Source organism: Calidris pugnax, unplaced genomic scaffold, assembly GCF_001431845.1.
Source record: "Calidris pugnax isolate Ruff unplaced genomic scaffold, ASM143184v1 scaffold56, whole genome shotgun sequence".
NCBI classification, from domain to species: Eukaryota; Metazoa; Chordata; class Aves; order Charadriiformes; family Scolopacidae; genus Calidris; species Calidris pugnax.
The window spans coordinates 17,275,515-17,300,908 of NW_015090839.1; the positions used below are offsets into that span (position 1 = coordinate 17,275,515).

At 40.4% G+C, this 25,394-nt stretch overlaps 1 protein-coding gene across 2 annotated transcripts in view; it reads right to left on the reverse strand.

Moving 5' to 3' along the window:
* Nucleotides 1–9,194: 9,194 nt before the first annotated feature.
* The window catches only part of LOC106887984 (cytochrome c oxidase assembly protein COX16 homolog, mitochondrial), a 51,325-nt gene continuing 35,125 nt past the window's right edge, over nucleotides 9,195–25,394 (reverse strand). For both annotated transcript variants that reach the window (XM_014941866.1, XM_014941865.1), the window contains 2 exons: nucleotides 23,834–23,896; nucleotides 9,195–10,804 (listed from right to left, as the gene is read on the reverse strand). In XM_014941866.1, coding sequence (XP_014797352.1) covers nucleotides 10,688–10,804; nucleotides 23,834–23,896 — 180 coding nt within the window. In that variant the 3' untranslated portion in view covers nucleotides 9,195–10,687. The remainder of the gene's footprint in view (nucleotides 10,805–23,833; nucleotides 23,897–25,394) is intronic.

Consider the following 25,394-nt stretch of genomic DNA (forward strand, 5'->3'; position numbering starts at 1 on the left):
CCACCCCGGCCCACCTGCAGGCCCACGGCTGGCCAGCTGTGCCAACCAGCCCCTTCCCAGCTCAGCACCATCTCCCTGACACCACGACATCAGGAGGAGCAAGAGGCTGGCAAACGGGGCCAGCAGCTAGCGTGACACTTCTCTGGTCCAGCTTCTAATAGGATAATGAAGTGCCATCTCAGGTAGTGACAGCTTCTGTCAGACGTGGCAGGCCTGAGGCCATGCACTCGCAGGGAGAAAGAAGCCATCCTCAGGAAAGAGATTTCACTTGGACCGAAAACTTGCAGCGTTTATCCAAGAATTTGTTTCAGGAAAGCTGTTTCAGTAGCTTCCCTGCCATTATTGATTCAAATACTTTTGCTAATTATTTGGAAGGCAGTTGAGATTTGCCCAGCTGCTGCGGTTAGCTGGGATTTACCAAACAGGAGTCACCAACTGGTAAATGCGGTTCCTCTGTCAGAGAGCTCATCGGATTTACTTACACTGGAGCAAGGCTCCCTGCCACGTATGGAAATGAGGACTTTGCTGTCCCCTAAGGACAGCCCAAATGCTCCTAGGTCTGTTCAAAGCTCTTCAAAGAGACACCGAGAGAGACAGAGACTGCCTTCAAAGTAACCATGCTTTATTATTTATTTCTACCTTTTCCTTTTTTAGTAACAAAACAGTCATAATTATTAATCATGATTGTTTTGAGTGAATGTAATTGCAGTGTTCCCCAAAGCATAGCGACGCTCCCTCCACGCCCAGCCAAACCAAAATAGAAAAATCACATCCTGAAAATAGCAGCAAGAGACAGTGAACAAAACCTGGCCTCCCACAACTTGTGTCATTAGACCAGACAGATCTTCGAGACAAAAATCAGCTGGGAGACTAAGGCTCTGGAAGATGTTGCTACCTCCCCACGGAAGCCAGCCAGAGGTTTCCTGCAAGAGAAGTCTCTTCCATCCCTCCCTATGCCAAGGGACGTAGGACCAGCTGGTGCTTCCCCAGAAGTGGTTTTGGAGGGTACTTGGCCACCCCTCCCAAGGTGGAAGGCAAATTCAGAACGTCATCCACCTACCTTCTCTACACAGGGTAGCTGCAGAGACAAGGGTGGAGTTTTTTTAAACATCTCCCCCAACACAAAGACTGGGAGATACCCCAAAGTTACTGGGTTTGATGTAGGAATGCTGGAGTGAAGTTCCTTTGAGTTATACACAAGGGTCTGCTATTTCTTTTTATGGACTCTTCCAGAGATAATATATATGATTTCCTGTTCCATGAGTGCCTTAAGCAAAGAAAAAAAACCTAAACCACCACAACCCCCCCACACATCATGTAATTACACTGATGCAACTATATCATCCCCGAGGCAGGCCCACCACAGAAAGCAAAGTAGGGACTGCTCTGAGAAGAATTTTCCTGGAAAACACACACAGATCTCTGGTCAATGTCTGCTGGTGGAGCACTCCTCACTCAGAGGTTAGACTGCTGCAGACGCATCATGATGAAAACCAAGCAGGTAAGGAAGGGACATGCCACTTGCATTCCACCACAGGCTCTGCGAGAGGCACCCAACTCCTGCCACAGCAGCTACAACGGGTCACAGCTCAGGGAGGCCATGAAAAAATCCCAGTGTTCCAACAAAGTCCCAGGTAAAACAGCATCCAAAGGTTTTTATCTGGGACATCAGCATCTTCCCCCCATTCCAAGTGCCCAACAAACTCTTTTTCATCACAAATAAACAGAACTTTATATAAAAGCCAGGATTAGGTAGGTTCTTTAGGCACCAAGTCTGGCTGGCAATTACAGTGCCCCTAACTTCGCTTTGAATTTAGGAAGTCTACAACTACCAAAACTAGAACAATATGGACATATTATCACTGTACAACTATCCCAGTATTTTATGCTCTTCCTATATAAGAGATATTTGTTGCCAGCTCCCAGAACTGCATTGATGCAGGGACATAAAGCTCTCTGAGGACTTACCTGTGCTGTCTTCCTCCAAAAATTTTTGGTTTAGATTTCTTCTAAGCATTAAAGTAATATTAAAAAAGGAAAAAAAAAAAATCCCCTGTTACAGATAAACATTCTTTTTTTTATTATTGTTGGCCTTCAACAGAAGGGCCCCAAACCCTCCAGCTACACTGCCATTCCTCCCACTTTACGAAACAGAGGAACCACCTGCCTTTTGAAACAGAAGTAATTCAGGCCAATGCATTTCAGCTGTAATTGCCAGGCACGTTAAAGGGGACTTGACTTCTAAAAGCTGCCAGGTCTCTTAAAGAGCAGGAATGATAGTAGTTACAGATGGAAAAGAGCTAGGAGGTCACGGAAACCAGGCTGCTGCCAGGTCAGGACAGAGTCCCTAGAGAGAGGACACGCCAAGACTTCAACTGATACTACATTTGATCTTGGCCAAGAGGCCAAGAAGCGATAAGGGGAAGGGGACAGAGGATGAAAGCGAGCGGCAGCTGCCTCTGCGCGCTCTGCGGAGGAGATTCAGGCAAACCTCTTTGGAATAGTGCTTAGAATTTATCACATTAGGCAGATGGTATTTGACTTGCTGCTCTTAATACATAATCCTGAAAGGTCTGTGCCAGTTCTCGACTATAATAATAATAATGCTGTTTTGCATGTTACAAGAAACCTGAAGCAGCATCAATAAAGCAGTCTCCCAGGGCCAGTTTGCTGACACACTGTTCATGCCCTTGCTGTACACAAGGTTATCTTTAATGGCAGAAAATATCTTTTTATTGCTCCCTGTTGACTTGGAGGAGGCTGTGGATCCTCTGACCTTGTTGCCCATACAACATGTGCTCTGGCTGAAGGATGGTCTAAGCAAAACTTTGCTTCTGAAGCAGGGAAGATGTTTGGCTTATTTCATCCGGCAGACAAAACTGCATTCAGTCCTGCCCAAGAAAGCCAATAATACGACTTACCTTTTTCTGTGCCATGATTCCCCTCCTCAGAAAGGTACCTTAGATACATTACTCTGTAGTAGGCAATGCTAGGACTGCAATTTCTATCTAAATACCGGTGTGACACCTCAGAGATAAATAAGTGGGAGACCCATGTATAATATGATACATACAGAGGATACTATCAAGCTAGTGAGGCCAATCGAAGGTAGTAATGTGCAAATCTGGCTTTGCCAGGAAATTGTATCTGCACTTTTAAGATCATGTGCAGTACGTGTTAGAAAAATGGACCTGTCAGATAACATTGCACAACCCTGTGTAGCTTCAAGGGACAAAGACTGCTCAATTTTTAATTTCTGTTGTGAATAATTCATTACAGGGGTAAGAAATCTTCTTGAATAGATGAAAGATAAGAGATAAAGGTCTCCTCCTATTCATATTCAGAATTCGTGCCCAGCCAACTGGGTCTGTCACAGAAAGCACAGGTTCCCATACCCAGCTTTTTCTTGCAAAGCCTGAATAACCTGGATTAGTCAGAAACCTCAGTCCACTTTACAAAAAAGGACATGTTCTATGCTAGTCATGGAAGATACACTAAAATAGACATACAAATAAGCATTTTAGAAAATTAAATTTCTCATGATTTAAAATATAGAGTTTTTCAGGTAAACTGAAACGTACCACAAATATTCCCAGCTGTTCCTCTTGCAGTGACTTCCTCAAGTCAAGTTGCAAAACGCTGTCTGTCATAATTCACTTGTAAACCTTCCAAAAAAAGCCCCTATCAGGGGCAGGGTGAACTTTTAAAAATTTGATCAAACTGCATTCAACTTAATCTTGATTTAAAGGATGATAAAAATAAAACATACGATTTTGCTGCCTATTACTCTAGCACAGCCGATAAGGACGTTTGCACTTTGCAGGCAGCTCACAGCCCAAAAGGCCCCTGACAAGAAATGTGCAATCTCAGACTTTTGTACTGAAAATATGCATTTAATCACATCTACAGCCCAGTCAAGATCTTTGTAAGGCAAAAAAAATGTATCTGCAGCGGGGTGGATAGCCAAATAATGGTAAGACATGACTCCAAAATTGGATGGACTATAGTCACTTCAAATATATATGAACGTGAGTAGGACTGGAGTCTGTCTGTCTTTGATTGCCAATTTGTTGCTAGACAGGTACCCTAAAATGATGGAAACCCTAAACTTAGCACTTAAACAGGGGTGAAGCCTTTTTGTGCACTGGGGAAAATGTTGAGTTTCTTCTTATTATATTACGATGTGAGCATTCTGTTTGAATATCTAATTAAAAAATGGCATTATTTAAGATTAACTACATAGAAATAAACTTAGGGCGTAGTATTAGTGAAAGCAGGGAGGAAGAGGAACTAGTTTTTAGGGGCAACTTTATCATTTTGCGTAAAAGTTACAATATCTCTACCTGGGATGGCAGAATATTGGGCGCAGTAACGGGTCCATCTTTTCTTACAAGTTACTGATGAGCAAAATCCTGTGTCAAATGGCAAGCATGCAACTTCCCCAATGCAGCTGTGCACATCTGGAGGGGAGAACGCCGGCGCAGGCAGCCACAGAGGGGTCCATGGTCAGTGCTCATCAATTAACGAAGGAATTGACTGGTACAGCTGACTAAAGATCTTTTACTTTTTTTTTTTTTTTCCCTTAATCTGGTTGACATTTTACAACCTGCTCATTGAGAGAAACACATCTCAATAGATCTTTACTCTTATTGAGAACGCTTTTTGTGAAAAGTTTTGGAAACTGTTGAAACATTTTGTGCTGACAGTCTTTTAAGTGAAAAACACGCTTTTAAGATCAGTGGTGGTTTTTCACTTCCAGAGTTAAGCTACCTGAGGAAAAAGAATCAAGAACGGAAAAACATGAAAAGTAAAATAACACACTGCAGTTCACCCAAATAAAAGCATTTCTAAAACCACTAGCTTGCAAAATATTATACTTTACTTTTCATTCTGACTTGACTATTTTTTGAGCTCAAAAGTTTTTCCTGAGACAGAAACAATTTTCCTTCCTACTCTATCCAGAGGGACCAGTCAGAAAGAACACTCTGTTTTCTATTACTATTTCTGTCCCTAAGCTTTTTTCTTTCCACATTTCTTCTTTTATTTCCTTTTTTTTCACTTTCGTTTCCCTTCCTTTTCTTTCTTAAAATGCCCTATCTATTGCGAAACAGAGCCTGGAACCCAAGATTCTTTGCTCTTGCTTTCCTCTTTTCTTCTGTTTATTCAGAAGGAGTATGAAAAGAGCTATATTAAGCTGAAATTTTATTCTACTGTCCTCTGTTCAACAAAAGGTAGTCCACTAAAGCCACTAAATCACAGATAACACTTCTCTGGGCAACATTATTAGGAGCTGACAGCTGGTGATGGATGAAGATCTCATCTTTTACAGAAAAAAAGTACATTTAATTTCCTTTGTACATAAAATAGAGAGCACAGCGTTGTGTATCTAAAGATAAAAGGAGCCCCGGCGTATGCTGGGTGCCATACTTAAGGGGATATAATACCGGTGTGTTTCTGAGCTTACATTTCACAGGACATCTTCAAATTAATTTAGAAACCACTATTATTCAATTCTTGGTAGACAAAGAACTTTAAAAAAAAAAAAAAGGGTGACGTCTGACAGCCAGCTTCATTAGAAAAGAGCAGCTCAGAGACTGAGCTGTCAGTTTTCAGGAGAAACACTGGCAGACAGGACAGAAAGAGGAGGGAGAATGGGTCTGCAGGGCAGAGAGATGAGTTTATCCCTGACCCTGCCTGGGATTAAGCCATACTCCTGGGAGCCACTGGGCCTCCCTTGAGGTTGATACCATAATGGATTTGGTACCCAACACCCACCCCGGAGTTGGTACTGAACAGCAAGGATCCCATCAACTACCTTGAAACAGACACGCTAAATAAGTCTGGCCATTTTTACCATCAGCTGAAGCAGATGGAGCCAGACCCCAACATGCTGGGTGAAAGAGCATAAATTTCTTCTACAGAGGCACTGGCAATACACAGTACTCCCTTGTTTCTGGTTTTTGGATCTATGTATTATAATTTTTTCTCTAATGACCTGTGACTATGACACATACACTGCTTTTCTTTTCACATTTGCAATGTATAACCATACTTTACACGTCCTTTCTGCAGCAGGGCCAGCTGCTGCTTTGGTTGAATCTAATTTTAACACACCTCCCAAGCAGCATGGAGATGGTGAGGGTGAAACTTTAATTGCCTGTCTGTGTTAAGCAAGGGAGTTAAAACATGCAGTTAAAGCACATGTTCAACAAGAAAATATGGTCGGTCTGATTCCAGTGGAATGAAAGACTGCTTTGGGCTCCTGAGGTAAGGACAAGTTTAAGAAAAACATCTGCTTGGAGTTTTTGTTTCTAAGTCTAGAGACTATTTGTGTGTTGGCTGAGTCTGGCTGCAAGTCAGTAAGAAAAGAAGGCTCAACAGTAAGCAATTACCTTCCTTTAATTAAAACCTTCTAGTTAGCTAGTCTAAAATAGTCTGGATTTCTTTTTCTGAACCCTACTCCACTGAAGGACAAAAAGAGGTTTTCCACTGAAAACACTGACAAAAAGCAGCCTGTCTACTACTAAAACTTCATGGAAAATTCTTTGATCATCTTCATGTAAAAATAGTTATTCTGCTTTCCCTAAGACTTCAGATCATTCCCTTCTTTTCTCTGTTTCTTTATTCTCATTTTCTTCCACTGGACATAAAGTAGTAAGTAGCAAAGGATTATATTAGGCTTCCCAATTTCTTGCAGAAAGAAAAGTCTCTGGAAAATACAAGATACAAAAATGAAACTTGCCCTGGACTGGTGCTGGAAATTCAAACACAGAGACTCAGAGCAAATGCAAGATCATCAAGAAGTACAAGGGTCTATGTAGTTATTTCAGAAGGTGAAACCTACTGCTTTAAGTTTCACCTCTCCACATACGCATGCAGTTAAACAAAAAGTGTGCATATAAAACATCCAATGAGCAGTGGCCTTTAAATCACTCCAAGTTGCTGCTTCTCTGTGAAGAAAAGGATTTCTCCCTCTTCTTTTTGGGACTGGTCCCCAGCTGATGATGGGGTATGTTTAAGTTGTTTTTCAGAACTTTCTGCATTCTATATTCCGGTCTAAAATTCCCATGACTCATCTCTTATTACCCCATAACCTACCTTTTTTTTCTTTGGGTAGCTGGAGCCTTTTCCAAGACCTTGGAGGATCACTATTGGCAAAACTGTTCTCTGCGTCTTGAGTCTAAAAGTTTTTAACACCCAGCTGCTCATCCAGATGTCTTTAGCAGCTTTGAAATTCAACTGCTATGCTATTGAGCAGGTTTTGAAACCTTTTTTGGATCACAGTAGCTACAGCTTTCGCTAAGCCTCTCCTTCATCTGTGTTGTAGCTGAACTAAGATATTGAGCATTTTCTCTTTTGGGTCATCCATGACTCTGCACATTCAAAATGCTACAGGAGAAACACAGTCAATAAGCAGGATCCATCCATAGGGCTGATCTCATTCAAAGATCTGGTGAGCATTTTGGGCTGCAGATAGCTGCTGCTGGGAACCATCTGGCCAGACACCCACTGGTGCTCCCTATCCCTGGAGACAGGTGCCCCAGATTCCCTCCACTTCTATGTCCTACTGCTTTTCTTGTTATGGAAGATCCCAGAGACCAACCTTGCCACAGTTTCTTTGAGAGATAAACACTTTCTCCTTTACTGTCAAAATAAGGATTTTGAAACTGACTTTTCAGTCCAGGCACACACCAACGCCTAGCCAGATTTCCCTCTTTTATTTCTAATTTCAGCAACACTGACTAGATCTGGCTTCTTCAGTCCTCTCTTTTACCCCTTTAGTACTTCACATCTCTCACTAAAGCCTTGTTTTCATTCCCCTCAGACCGGTATATGCCAGTTATCAAAGAGGATGCCAAAATGCCAATCAGTGTCTCAGACTGACAACTGCATTTCATTATCTCTGACCTCCCCAGCCACAGGTGGTTAGAATAACAATTCAGGAATTCAACAAGGTTGTCCCCCAGGTGCCTCAGAGATAACCAGAAGGGCTCTAACATGGCTTTCAAAAGGACAGTTCCAATAAGCAGCCAAGCTAAGCCTGAGCCCTGAACCAAATGAGGTTTGCCTCTCATGCTACTGTTGTGAGCTATAATTCTCCACATTTCTGGAGTGCCTTCTACTTTAGGATGCATGACGACTTAAGAGACTTTAATTGACTCTCAACAAGCCTTTCGTAAGTATTATTTCCAATTCAGTGGCTAAGGAAAGCATAGCATAAAACATGAAACCATTGTCCAAATGCATGGCAATAAAGAGAAATTGCTGAAATAGTTCTCCCATTTTATGAAAAGTACAGCTTCTGTACCTGCCAAAAGTTATTGTGGGTTTTTTATAATTCATAAATAAGTCAACAGCATAAAAAAAAATATAGGTGGGAACATTTTTAGTGGACTGTCAATAGATATGAGCTCTCTCTTAAAAGGGAAATTGAAGAAAAGGGCAAGTTGGACAGGTTTCCAAGAGCATGTCAGCGTTTCTCAGAGATGCTACGATAAATCCATCACTTTCCAGAGATGCCACTTCAAAGGTAGCTACAAATAAGCCCTCAGAAACTGCAGGAAATTCAGTGCCTATGAAAAAGGAAGGAGCCGGGGGGACCCCACAACCAGCAAGCAATCAGCGTTGGTCCATGTTGTGATTCCATGTCGCAGGACTGGGAGCTGATCATGCCTCTCCGTAGGCAAAGAAATGGCAACTCCCCCCTTCCTTCAATCAAGGCTGGGACAAAGAAGATGTGTATCCTCTGGAAAAGACATAGTGAATTTGGAGAGTCCACACAAGAAGGGTCTATACCGTGGTACCTAAGGAAAGATTTCCAGTAGTCCAGCTCCATAAAAGCAGCAGTGATGCTGCAGAAGCCCTAACTCAGAGACAACTCTGTCAGTGTAGTCAATGCACCGATGTCCTTCCAGCAATCAATCTTGCTGCTGTTAGTGAAACTGCACCAGGATTTCAATTTAAAAGTTGAAAAAAATGCTTCATTACAACACAGTTCTAATTACTCCTTTTTTGTCCTATTTTACACCTTATTTGCCTAATATTGCTTTATCTTTTAGGTAAAACTAATGAGAAAACAATTAAACCAATTTCCTTCTTGTCCACGTCTAGCACAGCTTAAGAACTCGAGATTCTAGTTTTTCAGTTGTTACATTTATGAATACCTCACTCTTGTATTGCTCCTCTTGTTCCTGTTTGGTTTAATTTGTTATTAAATTTATTTAAAACCAAAGATATGTAAGATACTGAACAGGGAAACACACAAACACATGGCTCCAACCTTGTTCCAGATAACATGCAACACTTCCTCATGAGCTTCGCAACTCTATGAGAAGAAAACATGCACAGAACATGGCTAACATATTTCATGTAATGCTTCATGAATTGCATTACAACTCTCTAAAATCAAAGTTGATTCTACATCCTGAGAGAAAGTCTCGACCTCAGCACTGAGAGACTGAAGAAAATTAAATGCTAAGGGAAGATTCACATGAGCACATGGAGGCTACCCTAAGTAAAGTGTCCAAAAGGGTATTTAGATTGTATTTGACATGTCTTGCAGAGAGCAGTAAGACCACACGTCTTCCAAAGACAGTTCCAAAAGGATTTACATTTAGGTGTCACTGAACGCTTTGAAACTAGAATCTACTGTTAATCTGTGCTCTACTATTACATTATTCTGATGAGGAATTTTGCAAGCCTTTTGTAACACCTTATCAAAAGCTTAATTTAGTTTTAAAAATGGACTAGATGCTTCTTCACTGAACTGTCTCAGCAGAAGGGTCCTGAATGTTAGCATGTTTTCCTCTGACAGCAAACATTCAGCACACAACAACAAATACAAAAAGACAAGCATTTCAGAAGGATTCATCGAAAGATAAAAGACTTCTGTGCACGTGGGCAAATACACACGTATTAATACGTGTAAGATGAGCTTTGCCGCTGTAAAGTGGTTCAAGAAGATTCTGCTACAACACTTTCTCACAGAGAAACAGCACAGCTCTTAGTGAGGAAGAATTCTTCCAACTTAAACTGAGAAGTTCCAGTGCAAAGGTCTGCACGAAGGTATCATTAACTCATCACAAAAACCTGACCACAGCTAAGGCAGTGTTACTTGACCCATCAGCAGCTGACATTCCGTACATGCCTCTGTACAGTCCAGATCCTGGAAATAAAACACAAGAATATTATTTAGCCAAAAATGGACTCATTGTTCTGAACAGCTCATATGCCCGTGCAAGTCGCTTCCAAGCTTAAGAGCCTGAAGTCAGGCAGGGGCTCCCTGAAGCAGCATTTATCTGGTCACACACATCCAGATGACAGCACTGCTGTTCTCATTAGGATGACAACTTCTGGTACTGACAAGTGACTCTTAAAATGTTCTTCTTTGCAGAAGCACCTCACTTTTGAATAATAGGGATATTCTTGGTAGAATAATCAGCTTTTTTTTTTTAATTGAGAATTCATATATACAGCCTGTGGAACTCTGTGCAAATGAATACAAAGGAAGAACTTTGTAAAATACAGTGCCTTTTGGATTGATCTCACAGTTATTTATATATACATTGGCAAGAATTGCTCAGTGCAACCTCCCCCTCCCATGTCTGTTCCTGACACTGCATTAAAAAAGAAGACAGTCCAGCCTGAGACTTTTTTTTTTCAGAGGCACTGAAGTAGGCTTGCTCAATCACTCTGTCTTGAGACGGAGAGCCTCCCGCCGCTGCTGCTGAACAGTCCTGGAATCTTCCCACAGACGGGGTCCTCTGATGTTCTCCCAGTTATCCAAGTCAGACTTTTCCAGCTTCTGCAGACAAACAGCAAAAATCACAGTGTCACCTTGGCAACCCCATGATTTAAAGTATGTATTACTGTAAGTTTTTTTCTTTTAGCACAGGAAACTCCGTATCACTACTGGGTTGATAACTTCAACCTACCCTCAAGAGAACTTCAACAACAAGGGAAAAAATATTTAGGAGTTACCCATACAGGTACATAAATGACTAGAGTGGGCATTACTGCATCTGCTTAGCAACAGATAAATAACAAGTAAGGACGGGAAGCATAATAGCATCTGAACATGACTGAAGATATCTTGTATTCACTTTTCCTTTCTTCTCTCACCCCGTTTTCCAGATCTGTTCTTCAACTGCAAGTCTGCCAAGTACTGAAGTAGTAGGAGCAATAAGCATTGGTAGAGCTCAAACAGAAGATTAGTAATTAGTGACCTGAAGTATCCTGTCAGCACAGATACAAAGCATACTAGAAAAGAGGAACTACCTAGCACACAGAGAGACAGCAACAGTGCAATCCCCTTCAATCCACATGTTTTTAACTTGAGAGAGGTATGCAATCCCTCTGCTGCTTAGTTTCTCATGGCACCCAGACGTCACAGAAAGGTCTCTCACTAAGTCATACATGAGATATGCTAACTGGCTTAACTGTCAGCTATGTTAAAACTATCTAGATTTCCATTACCTCCTTGCCTATTCCTATCATCCCCACTCAGAAATGCCAATGACTGCAGTACTTATTGAGCCTTAGAGGTGCACAAAAATGAAGAACAGGCACTCTCCTCACCTCATCTATGAAGTGCTGCAGTTGAAGAAGACAAACATTTACTGCGTCTTCGAGTCTGACTGGCAGAGACACAGAAGTCTGTTCCCAGCAGAACCAGACCTCAAGTCCCACACACTAGTCTGGAAGAGTACATCAGACATGAAGGGGCTTTGCCAGACCGAGGAGGGGTGCTTCTACATGCTACTGCAGAGGGCAATACTGCATACCATTAATGATACATACCGCAGTGGGATAGAAACCTCTGATTTGTGATCAGGACCTCATCTCAGTAAATGCTGTAAAAATACACCAGAAAATACTTAACCCTGCCCTGAGCCTGTGTTCTAATTTGCCTGCCATCAATCATCCAAATAAATGGCAAATACTGAGGGGACTTGAATAATAGTGGCAGAATAATTCAACAGCGAGAACAGAACAGACCTGCTGCTATTAGCTCATGTTATGTAAAAGTTTTCTGCCACTTCCACAATTGAGGAAATTGCAACGAGGTTAGTCAGATATCAAGAGAAATTAGACAACATTCAACAGAAGATATATGAGAACACATGCACAAACACAGCAGACTTTCACAAGGTAGAAGCAACTGAATTTTTTATACAGTGGCATTGGCATAGGTCTTTCTGAAGAATTGTCTTCAGTACTTAATATGTCTTACGATCAGCTGGTATTTCATTTCAACTGGAAGAGATCTGAGCTGACGTGGAAGGAAGGACAAGGACGGAAGGTACCCATCGTCCCGCAGCGACTATCCACTCTGATTGCAAATTCAGAATCTAACATCTGATTCTAATGGAAGCTTCAAGGAAACTACATTGAAAATAACCTTGTGCTTTAACAGAAAATAAGCAGGCTGATTTTGTTAAACATAAATTTACCACACAGCTGTGAGGATCTAAAATACTCCCAAAGGTGCTCAGCTCCCCAAGTCTGAACAAGAATCAACATTTAAAATACATACAACAAAACTTGTACTATCTAAAGATTGGCTATATAAAGAAGTCTATCAAGAGAGACATGCGCACTGCAGATCTTTACCAAAAGTTCATATTCATCTGCTCCTGAAATTTCACAAAGGCTTTTCAGAGAGGATGTTTGTCCAAAACAGGAAATATTTCAATCTAAACAATCAAACAATCTAAACCAGGACAAGAAAGTAGGTTGTCAGTTTCCAATAGAAAGCATAAAGATACCTGAGAAACACACTGTGATCTACTGACAGAATAAAACAATCACAGATTATGTAAACAGCATTGCCTCGAACTACAGAACAGATGAGAACTATTGACAGAGTTAATTTTTGTCATTTAAAATATAAAGAATTAAAGATTCTAAGGAATACAGAGAGAGAGAGACTGTATTTTTATTTTTTATTCTCATTATATTTATAGAGTTGATTAATATTTTGTGTCATGTATAAAGATTGCTTTTGAAACCTTGCTGCAATTCAAGAAGAGAGCACCTTCCTTACAGGCACATGACAGTATCCGCAAAAATTAGTAGTTTATGGGACAGGAAGGCAGCATCTCGCAATCCAATTTTTTAAACTGATGCTATCAAGCTTTGAAAGAATAGAGGATCCCTGTTGAATAGAGGATGTGAATAAGCATAAAAAGGAGTATCACTGGTGAAAGTGGACCCGAAAATCTGCTCTGCGATGCCTTCCTACTGTGTAGTTATTTTCACACAGATCTACCTGTGCTGGTTTTGGCTGAGGGAGAGTTAATTTTCTTCACAGCAGCGAGTTATGGGGCTGTGTTTTGGATTTGTGCTGAGAACAGTATTTATAATACAGGATGGTTTCGTTATTGCTGAGCAGGGCTTTTCTGCTCCTCACCCCCCCCCGCCAGCGAGCAGGACAGGGGTGCGCAAGCGGTTGTGAGGGGACACAGCTGGGACAGCTGACCCCAGCTGACCACAGGAATATTCTGTGACATGTGATGACGTGCTCAGCAACGTAAAGCCAGGGGAAAAAGGAAGAGGGGAACGTTTGGAGTGATGGTGTTTGTCTTCCCAAGTAACCATTATGGGTGATGGAGCCCTGCTTTCCTGGCGATGGCTGAACACCTGCTGGCCCACGGGAAGCAATGAATTAATTCCCTTTTTTGCTTTGCTTGCATGTGCAGCTTTTGCTTTACTTATTAAACTGTCTTTATCTCAAGGCACAAGTTTTCTCAGTTTTACCCTGCTGATTCTGTCCCCCATCCCACCGGGGGCAGTGAGCGAGTGGCTGCGCAGTGATTAGCTGCCAGCCGGGGTTACCAGCATCACCCCAGAATAGATGGCTACATCAGCAGTAGGCTAAAGATTAGATTAGGCCAACGATAGGTACGTAAGCTACATTTTAAATTAATCTTAATGCTCAGAATAAGACCAAACTGACAGTCGTCCTACCGACGAGGGGCAGCACAAGTTATGCAGCTCCTTCAGGTTGCCCGGGCTGTACAGTGAGAATTCAGGCAAACAGCTAGTTCTGCCCTCGGATGAAGTCAACTTCTTTCTTTCTAATTGACTGTATCTTTTTAATTTCTTACTTTATTTCTTTTTTTTTTTCTTTTTGGCTACCTGGACTCTGCTGACCTAACTTCACAGAGATATCACATAAAGATGGTAACTACTTCCAGCTTTTACTAAATTGAAATCCATATGAACTGGCAGCCTAAAACCCGAAAAGCTTTTTCTCCCAATTTAAATGTACTAAATAGTCAGTCATTGGAGACTACAATGAAATGTAATCAGATCAGACCAGCACCGCTATTCCTGCTTGTCTCAAATAGCCCAAAGGATATTGAAAATTAGCTGTTTAAACTAAGATCAGTGTAGTCCATTAAACCTACTGATTCACTTCCTAAATCAGCTAAACTGCCTCTTAAAAGTATGGGACTGACAGAAGCTGTAAATTCAAGAAAAAAAATGCAGCTATGCAGAGAGGCAAAGCGAACAGGGAAAAAAAAAAGTTCAACTGTTTGCCATACACTTGACTTTTAAGACTTTTGTTACACAGTTTGCCTGGCACAAAGGTATCAATAAGGATGTAGAGAGACCTTCACTTCTTAATTGCTGGTTCAAATGCCTGGCTTGATATTAAGTAAAAGTCCTAATGCTCTGCCAGCCTACCCTTGCAGGACAGTCTTCATGCCACAATAAGCAAAATGAAATCTGCAGAAACTCATTTAGAGCTACTGGTGCTCAGCCCGAGCTAATTCAAGGCAGTCACTTGCAAAAAAAGGTTTGGCTGTAGTCTCTGTTTCCCACATGTGAAAGGGGGGGATAAGAAAATCCTGTTTAACTGACAGCTTGATTTAAAGTAAATTTACTTACTTTATTTACACTTATTTGTTTATTTATTTTTTACTTATTTACATTTACTTTACTTTTTCAATTTCCTTCTGTGAGGAGCACCACAGAAAGAAATTACTCTAATTCAGAGAAATAATTATTTTCTGTCGTTATAGTAAGCAAACCCATCTGCAGATAGAAGATGACCCAGGGAAAAAATATCCTCATGGCTGAAAGATGCAGTGAAAGAAATGCATTAAACCAGTCCGGTTTTGTAAGGGTGTCAAAACAGCTTGAAGACTGTAAAAGATATACTAAGGAACTCTATGATGGTGCATAGATGCAGAGGTACAGAATTAAGGCTAACACTGAATCTGCTGCCTTGTGCGTGACTGAAAATACTAACTTTATCATCACACTGATTTGGATTTATTGGGTTTTTTACAACTCTTTCCCAGAGCCACCTTTTTGACATCTCATTTTCTTAATATAAACTTAGTGTTACTTACTTTGTTGAGGATGTGACATAATTTATTATCTGTGATTAGTGATTTAACAATGCATAATTTAACAGCCTGTGATCAGTGATTTAATCCTTAGATTAAAAAGAAGTACTTTTTCTAACTAGAGAACGTTTAGTTTTTATGTTATTAGTATACAAGCATGTCAGCAAGCAGCATGCTATGGCCAGAATAAGGTTTTTTGGTTCATTAAGGGAAGAAATGGGGGGGGGGGGGGTTGCCAGAGATCTGCCTCTTTTCTGGACTTTGCTGAAGACTGGCAAACCCCAAAAAACTGGCAATGATGTAACCAACAGAGGGTTTGTTGCCTACTTCAGTGGGACCAAATACCATCAAGCTATGGCACAATAATTAACCTATGGTAAACTGGTTTGAGAGACTCTTTCCCCATAGGTTATTTTTCCTTTAATCATGCCAATTCATCACTCTGTGGGGCTGTGTCCCAATCAGAAAAATGAAACAGATGAGGAAAATAAATGCATACTGTTTATGAATGAATCCTATTTCAGCATAACTACTTTCAGCAGAAGACCTTCCAGCACCTGACGGGGGCTACAGGAGAGATGGGGAGGGACCCTTTATCAGGAAGTGCAGCGATAGGACGAGGGGTAATGGTTTTAAATTGAAAGAGGGGAGATTTAGATTAGATACTAGAAAGAAATTCTTTACTCTGAGGGTGGTGAGACACTGGAACAGGTTGCCCAGAGAAGTTGTGGATGCCCCATCCCTGGAGGTGTTCAAGGCCAGGCTGGATGGGGCTTTGAGCAACCTGGCCTAGGGAGAGGTGTCCCTGCCCATGGCAGGGGGGTTGGAACTCAATGATCTTTAAGGTCCCTTCCAACTCTAACCATTCTATGATAAGACTATGCAAATACTTGAACTGGCACAGCTGAAGTAATCATCTAGCAGAGAGAGAACAGAAACATCTTTAGGTGGTCATGTTGTAAAAGACTGCATCACCAATTTTCCCAATTTGAAGAACAAGAACAAGGACTTGCCTCCATCTCAGAGGTGTCACAGAGTTCAATTAATGTTTGCAGAGTGCTCTCATAGTTTGTGTGAAGATGCTACAGTGTTACAAATTACTCAGTAAATGAAACCATGATAGCTCTCAGGTAAGGCTATATGGTTACAATGCCTTGAATTTTTAAAGTAACAGAAAATAACATTTGGCAGACAGATTTTCAACTAGGAATTAGGGTTTGCCATGACTTCCTCCTAACTGACAAGCAGTATACCTTCTTAAAATGAAGAATGTCTTAAAAACTGGATTAAATCTCAGAGTGCCATTTATGTGTGACACCTGCAGATCACCCATGATGGACTTCTTGTTCCAAAGGATTCACAAGCTCTGTGAGTAAAGTCAAGAGAACTCATGCATGGGTCATTTGCTTTCAGCTTATCTTTTCTTGAGCAAAAACGAAACTCTGAAAAAGCCAACATATAAAGAATAGCACGACTGTTGTTGTACACCTTCAAGATCAAACATTAAAAATTCAACAAGTTTCACTTTTAATTCAGCAATGAAGCACATTTAGGATGGTTCTCATTTCCTTTGTATATAAGTTTAATCAAGCTATGTTTAATGTGCTCCTTATTAAGGTTTATCTCTGAATTTACAGCTTGGGAGACCCAGCCAAGTTAACAGAACCAAGGAACTGCCCAATTTTGAGTGCTTATCTTGCCAACTTCATACCATATTGGACTTTGTAAAGGTTACTAGTTACTACAGCAGAACCTTCTAAAAGAGGAGCAGCCAGAGACAGACTTTTGGGATGTTTGCAGGCTCTTTTTCAACTACATAAAGGTGAGCTCGGCTGAAGGGCATATATGTGGTATTTTACAATGCAGGAGGGAAGTAAGAGCAAGAAATGATGGTTCTGTGGCTGGTAGGAAAAGCATATGGATTTCACAGAATCATGGAATTGTCAGAGTTGGAAGGGACCTCTAAAGATCATCTAGTCCAACTCTCCTGCCAAAGCAGGATTCCCCAGAGCACATTACTCAGGACTGCATCCAGGCCGGTCTTGAAGATCTCCAGAGAAGGGGACTCCACGACCTTCCTGGGCAGCCTCTTCCAGGGCTCCATCACCCTCACCATAAAGCAGTGTTTTCTCATATTTGAATGGAACTTCCCATGTTCCAGCTTGAGCCTGTTGCCCCTTGTCCTATCGCTGGGAACCACTGAAAAGAGTCCGGCTCCAACATCCTTCAACCCACCCTTTAGATACTTGTAAACATAAATAAGGTCTCCCCTCAGCCTTCGCTTGTCCAGGCTAAAGAGCCCCAGCTCCTTGAGCCTTTCCTCGTAAGGGAGGTGCTCCAAACCCTTAATCATCATAGTTGCCCTACTTTGGACTCTCTCCAGCAGTTCTCTTGAACTGGGGAGCCCAGAACTGGACACAGTATTCCAGCTGTGGCCTCATCAGTGTAGAGCAGAGAGGAGTAGATTTCCTCCCTGTCTGGAGCCCACAAAAGCCTGCTGACACCACAGAGAAGGTTTATTTCAGACATCTTGCTAAGACTATGAATACTTGGAAGCTGGACCACTTTTTCACTTTGTGTATATTAAATCTGGCACAGTACGTCCTTCTAATAATAATAAAAAGATACTCTAATCAAAAAATTTAAAAGCTGTGTATAAGGATCAAAAAATAACAGACCTTGGAGTCAGGCATGGTGTTTTTCCTCTGAAGACATCTGAAAAATAAGCTTTTACAGGTTTCTTATGAGAGGAAAGAACTGTGATGAACATCACTGCAACGGGCTACGAGATTACCACAAGAAGAAATAATCAGTTGCCACCTTGAAACTACTAACAGAAGTGTGTAGTAAGAAAAGAAAAAACTAAAGAAGGTTTATAACAATAATGTAAAATTACACTTAAAGCCAGGCCATTAAATAACTACCTTAAAGTAACCATTCCCCTTCAAATCAGCAGTCTACCTTATTAAGTCGTTGATTCTTCTGAATTGGTTAATTAAATCTTCTGCCTGTCACATGCTGCTGTCTCTATCCTGGCCTCAGTTAGTTCAGGTAACATTCCACAGAGTTAGTGTAGTTAAGGACTTTCACTTCTTATCTACACTTCCCTGCTGATTTTCCACTCAACTCTCTTCCAGAACCTGCTTGTCAATTTATATGCTGAACGGAATGCTTTTTCCCTGTGTAGAAATTATCGTTTTGGCTAAACGTTAGCAGAGCAACTTCAATCCCTTCAGCTATAAATAGTTTTCTCAGTGACATCCATGGCTACTGTTTGATTTGTGCTGCTGGGCAAATTTCTTGTAGGGAAAGAAAAAAATCTTCCTGTTTCTTCTCCGTGGCTAACACCCCATCTATTTGATGAGGACAGCAATATGGGTGTTAGTCCACCGCTATACTGCCAGTGACAGTAAAGCTGCTTCTCAGCAATACTGCTGAATGTACAGTAAACAAATAACTTGTGAACGAATCTACAGGCAGTGACCCACTCTCTGACAGTACATTTGTACAGTATAGTTTCAGCACCAAATAAAGGTGGGAAACAATAATTTGCGAAACTTGCTACTGCAGAGTACATGTGTACAGTATAGTTTCAGCATCAAATAAAGGTGGGAAACAATAATTTGCGAATCAAAGAACATGTGAGAATTGTACAACAATACTTGAAAGTCTTTCAAATTTAGTCTGAGTGTCCATGTGGGCATCATCTGGAAGTATGCTGGCACTCACAAAATATCCCACATATTGTCTACGAAATTGGCCCAAAATAAAAGGAAAAAAACCCGCTGGCACTCACAAAATATTCCACATAGTGTCTATGAAATTGGCCCAAAATAAAAGGAAAAAAACCTAAGTAAAACAAACAGGAAGATATTCTTGCAAAAAGCCAATTTGCCTGGTTGCTGAGACAAGGGCCTCTTTCAAAACTATCTGTTTTGCTGTATCCTCTTCAGAGGCAGTCAATGAAAGGAAGGTACACAGCCTCAGCTGTGTAGCTGAACTCCCCTACACTATACTAAAGTTACTTCAGAGATATTTCATACCAAAGATCTAGCAATTCCCCACCGGGGGCCCATTAGTATGACAGAAGTGCTTAACATTTCCACTAAGTCAGCTGCATAAGAAAATGTTCCCAGTACTGCCTGGCAGAAGTTCGCAGCATCCCTTAGGACAATAAATGAAAGAATTCAGCCATCTTGTGTGGATGCCACTTTCCCTACTCAAACTTCTTTTTTTTTTTTTGACTGACACAACACAAGAGTGTTGGCCCTAATGTGGTAAGAGTTGATCGGTTCCTCCGGGACTTGAAAAAAAAAGTGTACAGGGAGCACAAGTAGGTACAAAGGATTCTCTTTTGAAAAGAGGAGAAAGGGTGAGGAGAAGAGATTATTTATCACAGGCATTTGTATGCCCTGACCATGTTTGCTGTCTGACTGCAGTGTTGACTGCCTCACTTTCTTTTCCATCTATGAGAAAGCAGTGTCTTCTTATGGGATACAAAAACTGCAAACGAAAGAAACACCTCAGAGCTAAGGAAAATCCTGTGCAAAGAGATATGTTATAAACATAACCAGGAAAGAATTTATAGGACTAATTAATCTAGATGAATTCCAGAAATAAGACCAGTAAAGAGTGACAATCTGTGAATTTTCCTCTGGAGGCTCAGTGTCTTTTTTACTGCAAGAAGGCTTTTCCACCAGAACTCTTCCTGTGCCATACCCATCACCAAATCCCACCTTCTTGTTTCTCTGTTCACATTTTGACCTATGGCACACAAGACTTGGAGATGTCCCAAGTCTCACAGGACACTTCAAAATATCACCTTCCTGCCCAGTGATGATTCCCAGAGAACCATCATTCCCAGACTGAGATTTTCAGCAGCTATTGAAGTCTTCCAAGCTTTTTTTTGGAACTTGGCTATAAATCATCAGTCTAATAGATATTAAGATAGATATTGCTTGGTTATTAAGAGGTTTAGAAGTACATCCCTTGTCTCTTTGATTTGAATACAAAGGACTTTTTTCTCTAAAAGAAATAATAATATATTTTTTGAATGTTGCTACTTTGCCAAGGCAGTTACTCGTGATTTTACATCCTCATTACTTTATTCTTAGTTTGCTGCAACACCATCCTCTTACCCATATCCTTGTCAGCTTACTTATCCGACAACTCCCTGATGTCCTTAGCATTTTATCAATCTTCTCTGCTTTATAACTTCTCATTTACAGTTTCCATAGCAATCCTTCACATTTTTTATTTATTGTGATATTTTCCCTCTGTCTTCAACTGCCAATGGCTCCCATTGGATATCATTTATTTGACTCAAACTTAACTGATTTTTCCATTATAAAATGTTAATAAATTCTTCTTAAAGATATTTTTATTTGCTTGAAAAACCCTAAACAACAATTCTTTATTTTGGAGTCTGATGTAACTGACTGAGGCCAGATTTTTTAGTGTGTACTAGATCATTAATTTCACAGTAGTACAGAAATCAAGTGCTAGAATAAGGAATGTTATTTTGAGATTGCATTTAAACCACTGAAAAGGAATGTACTCTTGACTGTTAAACAGCCACAAGGATGTTTTTCACTCATCACATTAATCCGTTTTTTATCCCCCTCTTTCAAGCAACATTTCTGTGCTTTCAAATAAAATACTCCAGGCTTTTGTCACAGGTCAAACACTTGACATTTTTTACAGTGTGTTCTACACGGCCCAGCTCAGCGGCAGAACTACGTTCACATTAGCACCAGTGTCACTAGTGGACAGAGCAGTGATGTATTAGGCAAAGGGGAGCACCAAGGACTAATTGGCCATATGAGGACACATCAGTGTGTGACAGGAATGCATAAACAATGGAGAACACATGAAAAGGTAGCTTGCTCCTCTGCCACATCCCAAAGCACAAGATAAATGGCATTATTAACAGATCTGAGACATAAGAAACGCAGCACGAATTAAACATGCAAATTCTTTCTTCCTCAAAATAGCATCCTGGCCAGAAATACTCCTGTACAACATAAAGTAAATTCTGTATAGTTTGTGAAGATGCAATTTAGTAAATTACAAGGTGAGAAAATGCTTTATCTTCATTTCATCACAGTAAATTCATTAAACCCATGATGACAACTTTTATCATCACCACCACAACATTGGAGACAAAACGCACACTTCAACATGTCTGAAATATCAAAAATGTCTTTACTGTTTGCAATATGCCTATAAAGACGTATGCTTATAGCAGAAATTACAACATTTTAAAAGAATTCAGTATGTATTCAATATGTACATTTCTGTAAGGACAATAAAGTATTTTAAAAGTCTTAGGGAGGGTCAATGACATTTGCATGCATGAAACAACCATGCTTCAAAAGAGCTGGCTTGGTATTCTCAGGAACAGCTGCAGATATAATGCTAATAATACTATAAAATAAGGCTTTACATATCAAAACAGTAACTATTTTTTTTAACTGCCCTTGATCTCCTTATCATACCATATTTAGTAACAGCCACCAGTGTATTCCTCCAGTGTGACCTATATATAGAATTAGAAGATGTTCTTAAGAGCTGTATTTTGGACAAGTTAAAAAATAAAGAAAGAGGGAAAAACCCCACCTAAAATCACCCAGCCTGGAACACATAGGGCCCACAGAAAACTCATGTCCTAAACATTGCCTGTAACTCATTGGTTAGATTTTGTCCATCAGAATATAGAGGTAGCATTGACTAAAATTGTCACACACTCGGTGTGGAGCCTGCGAAGTATATGCAGGACTGCTGGCAGTTCCACAAGTTTCACTGAAGCAAGAAATGAAAAAGCCCAGTGCCTGCAAGTTGGTGCCCGCAGTAAAACATACATCGAGATCAGAGTTCAAAATAATCTGAATCTATTTTCATTATGTGGAAATGCATATCCATTTGTTTTGTTGAACTGGTCTGCCCTCTACGGCACCCAAACACTAATTTGGAAGAATTTTGGCCTGGGAACTCTCTGTAATTTAGATTAAGAAAAAAAAAAAAGATTGCTTCTGTCATTTCTGTCCATCAGGAAGAAGCCTCATTACCCAAGTAGACTTGTAATACATTGTTTTGCCAGTTGTATTTTATTACCATTGATTTATCCATAAAGCTAATGCAAATATGGCCATTTAAATATTATCCTTCAACTATTTACTTATCTTCTGGAGAGAAAGCAAGGCATATCTGAGTACAGATCAGTCAGTTTTGCGGTTAGGTAGTGAGGCAAACAGAGAGATGTGGTTCCTTGTACTGCTTGTGGCTCTTCCACATAAATAAATCAGAGCAGCCTTACAGTATATTCTGTGGAAAGTGGGAGACACAATAATCCCAGAGGCAATCAGAACTTAATGGATTTGCATGTTTTGAGTTTCCATTGGAGCTTTCCATATGTACTCAGGGATCAAATCTTTTCATGCCCTACACCAAAAAACACAGTTCTTTGTAGAAGGAGGCCGGCTCAAAACTGTTTGCAATAATGGTACAACACTGCCACAAAACCTGGCAGGTAGGCAGATGTTCTGTGAAATTAGGCATGAAAAAATGCCAAAGGTAAGTTTTATTTTTATTTCAGACAAATCACAAAAGAGTACTATAATAGAAAGATTTTATTAGCAAGACCATGTACTGCCACTTGGACACCTAAATATGTGAGCTATGGGTACAATTCAAGCTCTTCAAAGGCTTGTTGTGACAGTAACGTGGTATGGGACAAAAAAGAAAACCTGTGTTCAGCATGAAGACCATAGAGATAGATAAAGTGTTAGCTGGACCTTTGATCCAAGTAATTTTAAAACACTAAAAATTATCTTAAATAGCTTTAACCTTTGTTTCGGGATACAGGGAGGCTTTTTTCAGCTTTCCTAACGTGGCTTTTGCAAGACTGAAGATTTATGAAACTCTGAATATTAAACGGGCCAAAACAGCCATTTTGGAGCTCAGTAATGTTTGAAGAAAATGCATTGTTGAGGAAAGAGTGAAATATTTCCCTGTAAAATTTTCTGAAATAGCAAAAACGAAACGGCAGTTGTTTGAAAGATACACCTCAGTTTCAGAAGCAAGAAATAACAAAGAGCACGTCAAGCACATTGTTCTGTATTTTGGTCTAAAGATCATCAAAACTCACGGAGTAGAAGCGTTGACAGATACAGAGACACATTCTGTTTAAGGCCAACATCAGCTCTACATTTATAGACTCGGTTAACCACAGAAAGAGCAGAATTTACTTGTACCACCGTACTTGGCACCTGGACATCAAAGTAAAGCTGTGTTCAGAAAGAAGCACTCTATGTTCAAAAACCTGTCTTTACATAAAACCTTGTTTTTATTGGACGTCAATGAGTCAAAGGCAGATGGCTGGTCTAATTTTAGTTAGGGACAGATACAACCCACCAGCGGCCAGGGTAACCAAGGGTAGTCAAGGTTATGAGCCCCAAGCAACAAATTTACTTTACCTCATATTCAGATTCCAGTGTCACAGTATTCTGTTTTAATTTTTCTTTCAAAGCTGGATCAACCTGTAAGAGAAACAAAAATACAGCAAAAATGTTTGCTTTTAAGAATTTTTTTTTTAAGAAATCTTAACCTCACACAGACTAAATAATGGTGCATGCAAACCCTCCTCTCCTCTAAATGGCATTACATGCTGTTGTTCAGATACCAGGATGATGAACACAATAAAAGAACTGGGCTGAAAAGAGACAGGTAACAGCCAAACTTTTCAAATCAAAAATGAAGCACGTCTGTAACTACCCCTGCACTCGCATTGCCTTAGATACTTAAATCTGTAACTCTTCCAATTTGAAACTGTCAAACTAAACAAAGATTTAAACAAAAGAAACAAGAAAGACCAAGAAAGAGAATTTTGTGATCACATTGCATATTTTACTGCCGAATGTTGGGTTCAGTGCATAGGTATACAATATATTCTGGTTTTCAAAGTCTAAGGGCGAGTCAAATTTCCAATTTTCTGGTGAACACAGCTCTTTCCTAGTTTTGATTCTGTACTGACAATGCTGGTGATTTCTGCCACCTTTCAGAGATGCTTGTTCCAAGAACAATTCTAAGAACAGAAATGTCAGTGAACAACAGCAGATGTGTTGCACGGTTTTAACTTCTGAGCCCAGAAGAAGTTATGTTCATCCCTCCCTTTGCATCTGTCTCCCACAAGCCCAAGAATAAAACCAAAGGGGAAAAAGGTAATTAGCATTCTTCATGCTTGGAGAAAGTGTTTTATGTTCTCCTCAAAAAGACATCAGCTACATATGCAGTACTCAGACACAGTCTTTAGCCTAAACAATTAAAATCTCAAATAAGTCTACCATGAGAAAATATTCTCATTTTTAGACCTTAAATACAACCAGCGTTGAAAAAAAATGCATAAGGAGACTGGTAATGTGTTTAGTTCTACATCTATGGCACACTAGTCCAAATATGACTAGTTCAGTGAAGAAAAGTTCTTATTTTTAATTTGCTGCTTCTTGATCCGAATGAAAAGGGCTCGGTTATCCTCATCACAACCAACCTCAAATGTTCATAAGCACTCTAGAAAAAGGAGGGAACACAAGTTATAGAATTTGCCTGGTCGATGAGAAGACCTACCTTCAGACTCTGCCCCAACCCAAGCTCCCGAGTCTCAGAGGTACTTAAAATACACACCTACTATCTGTATTGATGGCAATTGCTCTGAAGAACTTCCCTAGGCCATAATGCTCCCTTTGATTACAGGCACTGCCTGGCAGTCAGTATGCAGCTGGTGAGACCTCAGTTCCTAAGGATGCTCAGACAGGCAAGTGTAACACCATCTGTGCATGGCCGGATTCCCCTATCTCATCACAGGTCTGGCCATAGAAATTCATGCATTTGCAACCTCCAGACTCATTACACTTGGGAACTAAGCCAAAATATCTAAATGCTTAAAGTATGTCCAGGATACAGCTCCCACTTTTTTTTTTTAATTAAAAAAACCCCTTGTAAAACAAGGTACTGTCTCTGCACTAGCCCTCTACATCAAAT